At 48.2% G+C, this 14,409-nt stretch overlaps 1 protein-coding gene across 3 annotated transcripts in view; it reads right to left on the bottom strand.

Annotated features, from left to right (window-relative positions):
* The window catches only part of FBLN5 (fibulin 5), a 92,759-nt gene that overhangs the window by 19,926 nt on the left and 58,424 nt on the right, over positions 1-14,409 (bottom strand). For all 3 annotated transcript variants that reach the window (XM_019983699.2, XM_019983698.2, XM_019983697.2), the window contains 3 exons: positions 11,088-11,210; positions 6,162-6,278; positions 1,834-1,953 (listed from right to left, as the gene is read on the bottom strand). In XM_019983699.2, coding sequence (XP_019839258.2) covers positions 1,834-1,953; positions 6,162-6,278; positions 11,088-11,210 — 360 coding nt within the window. The remainder of the gene's footprint in view (positions 1-1,833; positions 1,954-6,161; positions 6,279-11,087; positions 11,211-14,409) is intronic.

A 14,409-nucleotide genomic window follows, 5' to 3' on the forward strand; every position in this document is an offset into this window, starting at 1 on the left:
TTTTCCTCCTCCAGGGGATCTTCCTGACCCAGGGATCAAAACTATGTCTCCCGTGTCTCGTGCATTGTAGGCAGATTCTTTACCCGCTGAGCCATCAGGGAAGCCCAGGCCCACAGTGGACAGGGGTTACCTAAAGATTTCAGAAAGTGTGCATCATCACGAATATGGGGAAAAAGATGACCATTTTGGTTAAAGTGAGTCAACTGAAAATTTTTGCCAAAACACCAAGGATGGCTTCTTGACAAACCAAAAGTTTCTTACACTTAGGCTTAGAGAAAGCAAGTTAACACAAATGACACTGAGGTACCCCAGCTCATTTCATCTTTATGACTGCCCATGAAGGTGTTTGTTGGTTGGTTTGTTTTTTAACAAATGTGGAAACTGAGGCTCAGAAAGTGACTTGGCCAGGCAAGGCACTGAACGGGAGAGCTAGAATTTGAAACTGGCTCCTTCTGACTCTACAGTCTCTTCTCTGCAGGTGGCCACATTTGTGGATGTGCAGACAATTCTCCAAAAATGAATGACCCCACCGCGTAATGCTAAACGTTTCACCTCTTAGTTCCTTAGCCCAGATTCCCCAAAGGAGTACTACAGGAGGTGGGGAGAGACGGGGATTGAAATCTAGGAAGAAAGTAGTTTTTTATGCCTGAGGGTATCCTACGGCTATTTCTGGGACTGACATTTAATCGGCCTAAGGCTACTTGTGGCCGTATCTTGCCAGGCCCTGGGGAGAAGAGCTCGTTTGTTTCAGAGAATTCTGTCCCTAAAACACTCTGGTCCTATCTGAAGCTATCACACACGTTCCATTCATGGCCTGGGTCAGTTCCTGTTACGATGAAATCCAGGATTAGAAAACTTTCTATTCTGGAGGATGAAAAGATTTTCACACTCTAGGATATGGCCTACTTGTTTTGAAAAATACAGTGAAGCATCATTAGTTTGGACTGTGCTCCTTCACAATTGCTGATGATGCTAAAACTGAATAGAATGGAGTTTAAGTCAACATTTACAAAAAAACAGGAAAAGAAAGAAGAGAAGGAAAAATGAAGCAAAGAATGAAATATACATGGCCCTCTGCAGAATGCTATAGGAACGGATAGGAGTAAGAAGCTACTCCTATTCCCAAGGAGTTTACTGGAGTTTACAAGTTTCTAAGATAATTATGAGTCCAAGTTTCTAAGATAATTATAAGAGTCCACAAGCTAGCATGAGCAAAGAGTCATAGCTTCCTGGGCTTGGAAAGAATTTACAAAAGGTCAACTGAGCCATATGTGTTCTCACAATAAATTAAGATTTTATTCATTCAACATCCAATCATTCATTAGTTGATTTGAAAACTAGTTACTGCGTGTTCATGATGTGCCAGGTCTGAAGTTAGGCACTGATTGTAGAGATTTTAATAGTCTACATACATAATCTCATTCATTCAACACTCCCCCTCCCAACCCTACCCTGTGAGACTTGCTTTTATTCCTGCTATCATTCTGTTAGTACTATCTGCCCTATTCCCATGACTTGACTCAGTGCTGGGTGAAGACAGATAACTCAAACCAGCATGCAAAATTAGGCAATTCCTCTTCCTCTTCAACCCCATGTCAGATCCTAAAAGTTAGCTCCACTGATTTTTGCATTAAGGGTCAAATAACAAGGGACGTGCAGTTGCATGCCACCTTTGGGAAGTGACTCATCTGTTTTGTGTGCTTGTAACCCCGCTGCACTGGAAAATGTCCCAAACTGGAAATCTGTCTGGGAAACAAGAGGAAACACCTGTGAAGAAACCCCTGTCCCAGTGCCCCTAGGACAAGTGGAAGTCTCCAAAGCCAAGCTCATTACCACTGCAATGAACGCCATCATCCTCGAGTTCATATCCTGGGTCGCAGCGGCAGATGAAAGAGCCATAGGTGTTGACACAGGTTTGTACACAGGGATTCTCAGTTGCACACTCGTTCACGTCTGTGAAAAACAAAAGGATATCACTGACCATTCCCACAAGAGAATGTTTGTATTAACTTGGCAGAAGGATGCACCAGCAACGAAACCCACTACCACCAGGAGACCAGATCCACAGATGCCAAGGCTCTCCATCTAAGACCTGTCGGATGGAGACTCAGACCCCAGAGTGTCCACTGAAGAAGCCTGGGCTCCATCCACCAGATCCACAGATGCCAAGGCTCTCCATCTAAGACCTGTCGGATGGAGACTCAGACCCCAGAGTGTCCACTGAAGAAGCCTGGGCTCCATCCACCAGATCCACAGATGCCAAGGATCTCCATCTAAGACCTGTTGGATGAAGACTCAGACCCCAGAGTGTTCACTGAAGAAGCATGGGCTCCATCCATACTTTCCCTCTGGGGTTGCAAGTTAGGAGGGGTGGAAATGGCGTGTATACATATCATATACGTGTGCAGACATGTACACGTTTACACCTCCAAGGAAGTCTACTCTCCAAGGCTCGCCAACAGGAATTTCTAGGCTACATCTGCTCCTTCCCATCCCCAATTAGCTCTTACCTCACCCCCACTGACTTTGAAGTTCCAGATAAAGAGGTAAATAAGCATGATAATTTACAAAAGATAACCATTCACTATCACTGTGGACTGAACTGTGTCCCCTCCAAAATTCCTATGTTGAAACCCTCATCCCCACATGTGATGATACTTGGAGATGGGGCCTTTGGGAGGTAATTAAGGTTAAATGAATTCATAAAGGCGGGGCCCTTATGAAAAGAAGCACTGGAGCTCTTGCTCTTGCTCTTTCTGTTGTGTGATGACTGGGGGAAGGTGGCCACCTACAAGCCAAGAAGCACCCAAGCAGCCAATCATGCTGGTACCTTCACCTTGGACTTTCAGCCTCCACAACTGGGAGAAAGTAAATTTATGTTGTCTAAGCCACCACGGTCTATGGTATAATATTTTATCATGGCAGCCTGAGCCGACTATGATAGATGGACTTAAATAATGTCACTGATTATTACAGAAGGATCTCGTACTCACCGAATCCTTTCACCCCATGTTACAAGTTCAGTAGGTTAAGGAGAGAACCACAAAAGGGCACAAGGAAACTTTAAGGAGTGATGGGATATTCATTGGGCTTCCCAGGTGGCACCAATGGTAAAGAACTCACCTGCCAATGCAGGAGACATAAGAGATGAGGGTTTGATCCCAGCATCTGGAAGATCCCCTGGAGGAGAGCATGGCAACCCACTCCAGTATTTTCCCCTGGAGAAGCCCATGGACAGAGAAGCCTGACAGGCTACAGTCCATAGGGTTGCAAAAAGTCAGACACGACTGAAGCGACTTAGCACACATGCATGGGATATTCACTGTCTTGAGCTGGCGATGGTTTCGTGGGGATATATGTTTGTCAAAGTGCATGAAATCGTGTGCCTTTAACAGTGCAGTTCATCTTATGTCAATTATACATCAACAAAGATGTTTATCTTGGTTTTGAAGTTGAGAGATGTGCCCAAGTCCCCAAGCTAGAAAGGGCACAGTTGAAAATGGGACGTGAGTCAAGGGTCTTTCCACAATATACAGGATTCATTCTGCAGAGCTCAGAGAAGGGGAGGCAAGGAGGGAGCCGTTGGTACAATGGCTCTGGCTGGCCCATTTTAAACTCCTCTCCCTGATACTCCATATGACAACGACCAAAGTGCCAGCTGAGGAAATTTCTATCCCTTTCAAAGTCCAGGGAAACCTCTTCAGACTCTTAATAGAGATTTGAATGCTTTCAGAATTAAAAGGGAAGTGGCTCGAGAAGTTTTCCTTAGAGAAGAGGGCAAGCCCATATCTACATTGCTCCCACATCCTGGCATCTTTGAAACTTTCAGAGGGGCAAAAAAAAGAAAAATAGATGGCCATGCAGGGCAAGTCCAGGGAGATGCCAGTCTCCACCAGTGCAAAGGAAGTCTAGAGGCTGTCCACCCAGGAGGCCAGGAAAATGTCGTGATGCCAGGCTGTCCAGGCAGGACTGCACCAAGGAGGAGAGCTCGAGTCCTCGGCTTCCAGCCAGAGGCTGGCTGTGCAAGGACAGCAAGCTCAAGACCTGCCCTCTTACAGCCTCAGCTACTTGCACTTCTGCCCCCAGGGCCCTGGTGGCCCTCTCTGGCCAGCCCTGCCCTCCACACATACCCAAGGGCCCTTCTGAATCCCCCGCTCCCCACTCCAACCTGCTGGACAGGACGACTGGACTCTTGGGCTTTACACTCCTTTCTGCCACCACCTAACTGTGTGACTCTGGCCAAGTTGCTTAACCTCTTTGAAGCCTGATTTCCTCATCTGCCCTGCCTACCTCACAAGGCTATTGTTGGGGCTCAGTGAAATGAACAAATGTGACAATCCTTTGACGAGGGCAAAGCCCTCTACCTTGCTTGAGGTGTTAGGAATACAAAAGCTCGCTGGAGTTTGTCACATCCTGTGTCATCGTGGGCCCTGCTGATGCAATATCCCAGTGGCTGAGTGCCTGCGTCCAGGCCTGGGTGCTGTGTCTGTCGCTTTATCACACTGCTGGACCCGGAGCCAGGTATGTTAACTGCTCCTTGTCAGAGGATGCTCTCCATGGGACACAAGGGCCTTTGGGCTTCTCTGTGTGTGGCTGTGCCTTAGGAGGGGCTGGCATCTCGAACCTCAGCCCTGGCACAGAGAAGCCTGCATCTGCGCTAAGCCACTTATCACAGCAGCAAAGGAGCCAGGCGCCTGCTCCCCTGCCCAATCAGCTCCCTCAACCTCCCAGGCCAGCCTCTGCTCTCAGAAGAAAATGACCTCTCCTGGCGAGAGGAACACAGTCGAGACTTCTTGGAACAATCAGCAGAACCAGCTTTGGAAGAGAGACTGACAAAGAATCCAGGATCCAGCTCTTTAACGCTGATGCCTTCCTGTTTACTCAATGATTTAGATACGATTAAACTAATGGAGACATAATATCCTCCAACTAGCTGGCCAGGAGCCTGCCAGCCAGACCTCAAGTGCTGTGACAAGGAAATGGATCCTGCAAAAGCTGGTGGCAGGCTCCAAACAAAGACCTCATTCTGAGTCTCTGGCGCTGTCCCCACCCTGGATGGGGCAGCTGCCAGGGACTGGAGGCCCCGGGCTGGGGGCTGGGGGAGGGGAGCTGGGGGCCAGGCAGGACTTGTGCTAATTCTTTGGGTCTTAAGTCCCCTGTTCACTTCCTGAGCAGAAGATACCTTCAGCTGGAAACTGCCATAAGCCTGGAACTTGTTTTTCTTACTTATCAGTATGTGACGCAATCATGTGAAAGTCAGAAAATGCCTTTGTTTCATTCTGTTACTTCGGGGAATGTCGGGTTGTAAGGGAAGTTACCACCATCACCATCCTATTACTCTTTAAAATAATAGGCCCTCCTAGCATGAACAAGGGAAAGCTATAATGACAGGCATTGAAGTTGCCTGTGGGGCTTCCCCTGTGACTCCGGGGTAAAGAATCTGCCTGCCAATGCAGGAGACAAGGGTTCCATCCCTGATCCAGGAAGATCTCTCATGGCACTAAGAAACTCATCCCGTGTGCCACAACTACTGAAACCCCCAAGCCCTAGAGCACGCCCTCTGCAACAAGAGAAGCTACCACGACGAGAAGCCCACGCACCACAGCTAGAGAGTAGCTCCTGCTTGCTGCAACTAGAGAAAGCCTGTGCAGCAATGAAGACCCTGCACAGCCAAAAGTAAAATAAATGAAGAAAATTATTATTTTTTAAAAGTTGCCTGTGAAACCCTTGCATAAAGTGTATGTGAATACCTCGCAATTCATCAGGAATCAGGAGCCCTCTTTCTTTATCCCTCTTTGGGCCTTGGGAGTTGAACTCAGTCAGGCTAAGAGGACATGTGAGAAAGCTTCTGACTGATCAAAAATGTTGGCAAGGCTACTTGTGGACAGCGGATACACAGAGAGAAGCAAATCCATGAAATCGTAAGCTCCCAGCTGGTGGATGATGTGGTTCTAATCTCAGTAAATGCGCAGAGTACATCCTGACATGTTTCACATAAGCTCAGTTAGGATCTCAGATTTCTGTAAGCAACAGCATGAGCGGGCAGTGAGTGGAAATACACTTTAACAAAGGCGTTTCCCACCGACATAAGCTGTCAGACTCTGAAGAAGACAGCATCTAGGGTTTCACACTGTGTTCAAGTTATCATTCACATCACATACCTTGGCAAGACCTTCCATCCTCGTTGAGGGTAAAACCAGGGTTGCATGTACAGGAATAAGATCCGGGAACATTCGCGCACAGCTGCTGGCAGTAGCCATAACGACATTCATCAATGTCTGGAAACAGAATTGCAAGCAAGATAAGATATTTCTTCTCCATCACCGATGCCACCCCCAGCATCATTACTGCCCGTCTCTTCTGGAACAGGATCACAAAGGGAAGCAAAGGGGAGCTAACGCAAAGACAGCACCGACTAAGCCTCAGGGAGGGTAACACCCCTCTGGATTCCAGGCTCAATCTCCCCACCATCCTCCCTGACCTGTCTCAGTCTTGTGAACACCTGAATCTATCTTGAAAGTTGCAGAAAACAATTTTTTGCTTAGAGAGGAACGTTGGTCCAGGTGACCTCTAGGATTTCATCCGAATCTAAGACTTAACGCTAAGACGGATCCAACCCTGACAGGTGCTCTAAGATTCTACAGAAGCATGTCACTGCCCTGGGAACAGACCAGTTAAAGTGTAAAAGGATTCCATAGCCTGGTTCCTGTAGGCTCTTTGCCAGCTCCACTAATAATGAATATGGGGACCTCCCTGGTGATTCAGTGGTTAAGAATCTACCCGGTAATGCAGGGGACATGAGTTCAATCCCCGATCAGGGAACTAAGATCCCAAACATCATGGGGCAATTCAATGCGTGCAGCACATCTAGAGAAGCCGCCACTCACCACAACCAGGCCTGCCTGCTTCAACGAAAGCCCCCGCATGATGCAACTAAGACCTGACACAGCCAAATAATCATGTCTCTAAAAATAATAATAAATAATGAATATGTCTGGCTGTTGGGAACAAGACTGAGTACAGTCTAGGCTGAGCTGGGGAGCATTGCAGTCTGGAGACCTGTGAACCCAGGAGCACAAGGATGCTGGAGTTCGCCTTGAATCTCCTCCTTGTAGCACAGCAGCCATCAAACTCTGGATAAACACACTTTTTTAAACTACAACCAGCCTTTCTTGAGCAAGCAGCTATGTGGGTGAATGGTTCCTTTTAGCAGAGCCAGGCTGACATGTGCCAGTCAGTGGGGAGTCTGAGGTTATGGGAAAGCACTTCCCAACACCCCAAGCTGATGGGCTGGAGAAACCACTCCTGCAAGATAGGATGTTTTGAATGAAGCCTCCAGGTGGGGACTAAGCTCTCACTTGATTTATACCTATCACGGGTCCCTATTTCACGCTCAACTCCTCCTAAACGTTTTCCCTCTGGTATCCCAGTTCCTTTGGAACCAGGGTCCATTCAGGGTTTTGAAGACCAGCTTAGAACTTTTCTCTGTGCCTGGCTTCTATCACCTACTGCCAGAAAGCAGTAGCCCCTCACTGGAAGGACTGATGCTGAAGCTCCAGTACTTTGATGCTGATGAGAAGAGCTGACTCATTGGAAAAGACTGACGCTGGGAAAGATTGAGGGCAGGAAGAGAAGGGGGTGACAGAGGATGAAATGGTTGGATGGCATCACCAACTCAATGGACATAAGTTTGAGCAAACTCCAGGAGAGAGTAAAGGACAGGAAAGCCTGGTGAGCTGCAATACATAGGGTCACAAAGAATTGGACAAGACTGAATGACTGAACAACTGCCAGAAGGGACCCCACCTCCACATTACTCATTATTCAGCCCCCCTCAGAAGCTGTGCCCTGCCCTTGTCACTCTGTTTTATCTCTGAGTGGTAGCTACTTTTAACCCAGCTCACCCCACCGCTGAGTGGCATGCAGCTCCCACGTGGGAAGCACATTGACTTGTGCAGTTGCTGGTCCTGACTCTTATGTGGGTGCAGTTGGGTGCATCCCCAAGCCCAGAGAGGCAGCAGGGGGAAAAGAGGGCATCTTCTGCCTTAGGGGTGGCTTGGAGGAAAGGCAATCCCCTGGCCCTTCTTTTTCTGCAAAGGCAATGCCTCCAAAGTCATGCAGAAAGGGTGGTGGATGGCTATGGAACTTGCACCTTGAAAGCAAAAGAAGAGTTTGGCCAGGAGAAGGCACAAGTTTAGCCATATTGGGGAAAGTGAAAGTGAAGTCACTCAGTCGTGTCCGACTTTTTGCGACCTGTGAACTGTAGCCCACCAAACTCCTCCGTCCATGGGATTCTCCAGGCAAGAATACTAGAGTGGGTTGCCATTTCCTTCTCCATTTCCTTTCTTCTTGGAGAAAGGTCCTCACTTTGGATGTCAATTGTAAGCAGACTGTGCGTGCAGCACCAATTAGGCCTCCAGGAGCATCCTTCCTAAAGCTTCATGCTCTGTGAATAAGAACAACCCTCCTGGTGGAGGAATGTCCCAGTTACTGTCCCCACTCAGACGGGGAGGGGTTTCCTGGCCCCAAGGTCTCTGCAATCCAGCCTGTGTGTCCCGGTCACCTGGTCTTCTCTAGCACCCCCTGGTGGTGGAAAAAATGGACTGAAAAACAGGACACAGATTTTAGACCCAATAGCATATTCAAAAGCAGAGACATTACTTTGCCAACAAAGGTCTGTCTAGTCAAGGCTATGGTTTTTCCTGTGGTCATGTATGGATGTGAGAGTTGGACTGTGAAGAAGGCTGAGTGCCGAAGAATTGATGCTTTTGAACTGTGGTGTTGGAGAAGACTCTTGAGAGTCCCTTGGACTGCAAGGAGATCCAACCAGTCCATTCTGAAGGAGATCAGCCCTGGGATTTCTTTGGAAGGAATGATGCTAAAGCTGAAACTCCAGTACTTTGGCCACCTCATGTGAAGAGTTGACTCATTGGAAAAGACTCTGATGCTGGGAGGGATTGGGGGCAGGAGGAGAAGGGGACGACAGAGGTTGAGATGGCTGGATGGCATCACTGACTCAATGGATGTGAGCCTGAGTGAACTCCGGGAGTTGGTGATGGACAGGGAGGCCTGGCGTGCTGTGATTCATGGGGTCTCAAAGAGTCGGACATGACTGAGCAACTGAACTGAACTGAACTCTTTGTCCAACATGTTCCTCCTCTATGCGTCTCACTTTCCAACTCTATAAAAGGTGGATGACATAATATATAACATCCCTTCCAGCTCTGAAATGCTACATATTGAGTTCCCATACAAATAACTCACACTGATCTGCTTATGTTCAAATTAGTGGCCTCAGATTTTCCATAATAGCCGAGGTTGGTTAAAATGCAAAGCAATCATCATATTCACACATGCCCATGCGCAGCCAACTCTTCGGTGCCTGGAAAGGAGAACCAAGTGAGGTCCAGGCTGGCTTGTCACGCCCCTTTGGGCAGGGCTCTAGAGGTGACCTCAACACAGTTTCAATCAAGAGAAAACGGGAAAAAAGAATCTTTTTGTCTGTTTGTTTCCATGAGGTTGTTTGGATTTATTTCTTAGCACCTCCAGGACTGACTTTCAGGCAACAGCAGCATCTTGAGACTTTAAACTAGAAGGGCTTTTCCAAGAAACAGCAAAGAAATCACACCCTAGAAAGAGAAATTGCAGTAACAACTAGAGATTGTTATGAGTGCGTGCACTTGGCTAAACCAAAGACTAGAGGGGAAGAAAGAAAAATAGCCCTCCAGGAAAAATAAACAGAGGGATCATATAGCCAATGCCAACTGCAAGGGAGAAAATTCTCAATAGGTGCTGACTGACTTTTTAAAAAAGACCAGAGCTAGACGGGTGGGCATGGGGTGGGGGATATGGTGGGGTATTGGAAGGAGATGATGTTAGATCTGAATCCCCTGATTCATATTTGAAACCTGGGACATTTCTATGACAAAGCAAGCACTCCCTTCTATCGGTAGGATTTCTAATTAGGGACAGAATAACCCTCACCTCTACCACTTCCTGCCTCTGTTATAAATTTCCAAAGGCAGAAAAAAGGTCTAGGTAAGACCAAATATGAACCTTTAAAAATTACAGTAAAAAATCCTGATGATGGAGAGGCAGTGACGAAGGCCTGAAAAGCACCTTCTTATCCTGGCAGAGTCTTTATTAAACTCTATATAAACAGGGCAGTGAAAGGGAGGAAGACCGCAAGGCTCAGGGCCTGAAAAGCAGGGTAAGCAGCTGCAGCCATGATGGATCGATCCCAACTGTCAACAGCAGGGAGCCAGGCTGCTGCAAGCTTGGATTTGCCACAAGTCTGCATTTGGGACTGGACAAAAACATGTTTTGGTGGTTCAGTGGTAAAGAATCTACCTGCAATGCAGGAGATGCAGATCCGATCTGTGGGTTGGGAAGATCCCCTGGAGAAGGAAATGGCAACCCACTCCAATATTCCTGCCTGGGAAACCCCATGAATAGAGGAACCTGGAAGGCCATAGTCCATTGGGTTGCAAGAGATACAACTTAGTGAGTAAACCACCACCATTGTCATAATAAAAATAAGAGAAAGTGAAAGTGGCTCAGTCATGTCCGACTCTTTGCGACCCCATGGACTATACAGTCCATGGAATTCTCCAGGCCAGAATACTGGAGTGGGTAGCCTTTCCCTTCTCTAGGGGATCTTCCCAACCCAGGGATCTAACCCAGGTCTCCTGCATTGCAGGCAGATTTTTTACCAGCTTAGCCATGAGGGAATACTGGATTGGGTAGATCCAAGAATACTGGAGTGGGTAGCCTATCCCTTCTCCAGTGGATCTTCCTGACCCAGGAATCAAACCGGAGTCTTCTGCATTGTAGGCAGATTCTTTACCAACTGAGCAATCAGAGAAGCCCAAAAATAAGAAAGTGGGGGGAAAAAATTCCTGGTGATGACATGCCGTCATGCGGTGATGGTGACAAGTGATCTTAAAGGGTGGTGCTCCATGTAAGCTCAACAATCTTCTGCCACCCACAACCCCAAAGAAAAGCCCATTGCCCTTAAGCCACCCAGCCATGACCACGATTCACAATACCCCCAGGCAATCATTCACTTTCAAGAGCTTCTGTATTACCTAAGCACTGGCCTTCAAGCAGCCAGTAGCCATCCGTGCAGGAACAGGTGTAGCCTCCTTCGGTGTTGATGCAAATCTGGGTAGGGTTACACTGGTGGGAGTCCGTTGCACACTCATCCACATCTGTAACACAGACATATTCCAAAGAATGTCACCTACATCTGTTTAGAGCCCTTGGAGCCACCAGAGGTGCTAACTGCTTGCTTGTCTGGCTGGGAGGCAGTTGATTATGTCCCTGGATTACATCACCTCCCTAACAGGTACCACTAGGAGACCCTGGCTTTTCTGGAGGGGGCCAAGCTAATCTGCTCCCTGGAAAATCTACAAGGGAAATGGCCAAAAAGAAAACACACATCCTTAAGCACTGTTCTGCCATCCTGTCCAACATTCTCTGAAAACAAGTTCACCTTGATGACAACCATTACTTGATTTAGAAATGTATTTTGTATTAGGCTCATCCATTCACATATAAACAGGTCTGCTGTGTACCTTCTGGGTGCACAGAGCCATGATAAACACCTGAGAACAAGAACAGAAGGAAGAGAAACATCCCTCGTTAGTGGAAGCTTGCGAGTCACTTGACTGCATCCACACAGGAAAATCTTTTCATTTGGGGCCCTGCATCTTCAGGAAGCTTCTAGGAGCCCTCCAGCCTTCCCTCCTCCACTCCAGAGCTCTGGGGCTCACCTCCTGCTGCCCTGTACTCAGATTGGGTTTCTCCATGCTGTCATTACACATGGCCATCTGTCTGCTGCCGGGCAGGTACTTGTGCCAAGTCAGTCCCTTCTCCTTCAGTGGGACCATCAAAGCGCAGAGACCAAGCTGTATTATGCCCACGTTTCTCATATGGTGTACGCAGTACTCAAGACTGTTTCAGCTGAAACGAATCCTACTTTCTTTTCTCCCCACACTGCACCTTAGGGAGTCCTGGAACAGGTGCTCCTGACACCACGCCCTCACTTTGACAAAACTCCACAGGGATTCACCCCGCACACTTAATTCATCTGGCCTGGCCCTGCCTCTCCCCTTCACTCCCACCCTCACCTGCCTGCATCCTTAGTAGGGCTCTGGCCTTTTGCCCTCTCATCAGGGTTTGCTCATCTACACCCTACCCCTCCAGAATGGACCATCGCACCATCAGAAATATCAAGTTGACAAAAAGTTTGTTAGGGTTTTGCCATAACAGCTTCTGAAAAACCCAAACAAACATTTTGGCCAACCCCGTAGCATTAAAAGCTGCACTTCACTGAGACTGAGCCGTGCACCTGGCTCCTCATTTTCCTCTCACAGTCGCCCCATGCAGTGGGCTCGTGATTCCCATTTTACAGATGAGAAAATGGTGCCAAACATGCTATAGCATTGAGGTCTGTGCAGGGATGACAGGGCTCATGCTGCCGGGCCCTGGCAGGTCACGCAGAGGAGAGAGGGTTGAGCTTTTGCTGCCTTTTCCTGCCCCACCTGGGAAACTGTCTGCCTCTTAACATTGTAGATGGCAGACTGGGGGCGGGGGGAGGGGGCGGTGGTGCAGCGCTGGGGGGCCCCGAGGATTCCAAAGTGTTAGCTCTATAGGTAGTACAGGGGTGCACTCAGGAAGCGAGCACAACTGATCCAGTGAAACAAACATTCAGCCAGGTAAGTGATGGTCTCCTGGGTCCAAGGACACCACCCACCACAGTCCACCACCACGTGCCTCATCGGTCAGCACCAAGGACGCTGGTTGGTTCCCACCCCAGCCCCAGTGACCAGAGTCTGGACATCACATGGAACCAGGCTCCAGCCTTCTCAACATGGACAACCTCCAAGAACCTACTTCCAGGGTGGCAGCCATCTCTGCTGCACCCCAACGAGGTACAGCCTTGATGGCAAAGACCCAGGGCCGTCTCAGCTGCAAGAGCTCCTGCCTTGGCCCCAGGCATCGCCTCCAGCCCCAGCTCTGCCCACCCAGCAAAGCCTCCCAGGGGATCCCGCAAATAATGCTTGGCCAGCAGCCGCTCCTGCTCAAATCCGTATCGAAGCCTAGGATAATAAATAAAGCCACTATCGGCCAGCACATATTTACATTTTTCCGGCGGGAAGTGATGGATGACAATTGTACCCTGGGAACAACTCTGCCTTAGGAATGTGTGCTCTTTATCCTGCTTCAAGGGGAACGGAGGGTGAAGGAGCAGCAGAGCCGTCAGAGAGCCCTGGGGACAGCAAGTTCCAGGGCTCTGTGCTGTGTAACCGGCATGGAGACGACGTGCCCCCAGTAGCCTGATAGACAGCCACCAAACTGGGAGAGGCCCAGACTGGGCCCAGAGGAGCGTGGGAGGCCTCAATGTGTAGGCAGGTACAAACTATTCAAATCATCCAGAAACAAAATCTCTAAGGTTTATTTTTTTAAAATCCACCATTTTTACTCAGTTAAAGAATTAACTCAGTTATACTGCATATCTGTTGATGGACATTCAAAAAACTACTTGAATTGACTGATTGGATGTCTTGAACGGGTTGAATTCATTGTCAATTGATTGACCTTGAACGGATGGTCAATCTAAATATGTTCTGAGAACTCAGTAAGTCTGGGAGTCTCTGGGGGAAGTATGTCCCATATTTATATCCTCAAAATATACCTGGTTTTAACTTGGGTCCATGCATGTGTTAAATCATGTCTGATCCTTTGTGACCGCATGGACTGTAGCCCACCAGGCTCCTCTTGTCCATTGGTTTTCCAGGCAAGAATACTGCAGTGGGTTGCCATTTCCTCCTCCAAGGGATCTTCCTCCTCCAAGGGATCTTCCCACAGGATGGAACCCATGTCTCCTCCTTGCGTCTCCTGCATTGGCAGGCAGGTTCTTTAACACTTAAGCCAGCTGGGAAGTCCCCACCTCGGGTCCATAGTAAATGTTCAATGAATGAATGAATGAACACATGGGCAACACACATTAAGGCCTTTGAGTCCCCAGACAAGTTTTTCCAGCCAACTTGCTGACAAGTGTGTAGACTTTAAAAACAACCACCTCCACTGAAAACCCCCATCAGCTTGCACACCTGAGGAGCTGAAACTGAGAACGTTCACGCCTTGGGTTCCGCACGAGGTGAAAAGACTCATCACACATTCCAGCTCACAGCTGAATTGCTTACATTAAATACCTTTGATTTAAATAACAGAAGGGAAAAAAATACGTCGAACCACTCCCAAGGACATTCTTTGGCAAAGGGGCCTTTTCTGCACCAGTGGAAAAGTACAAGTTAGGGCAACCTAAGTAAGTACCATTATCCTCAGATGCAAATTGTGCTGGTTACTTCTTCCCTTTTCTGTGTAATGTTTAGGAAACGTCCC

The sequence above is a fragment of the Bos indicus genome, chromosome 21 (genome assembly GCF_029378745.1).
Source record: "Bos indicus isolate NIAB-ARS_2022 breed Sahiwal x Tharparkar chromosome 21, NIAB-ARS_B.indTharparkar_mat_pri_1.0, whole genome shotgun sequence".
In the NCBI taxonomy this organism is placed as follows: Eukaryota; Metazoa; Chordata; class Mammalia; order Artiodactyla; family Bovidae; genus Bos; species Bos indicus.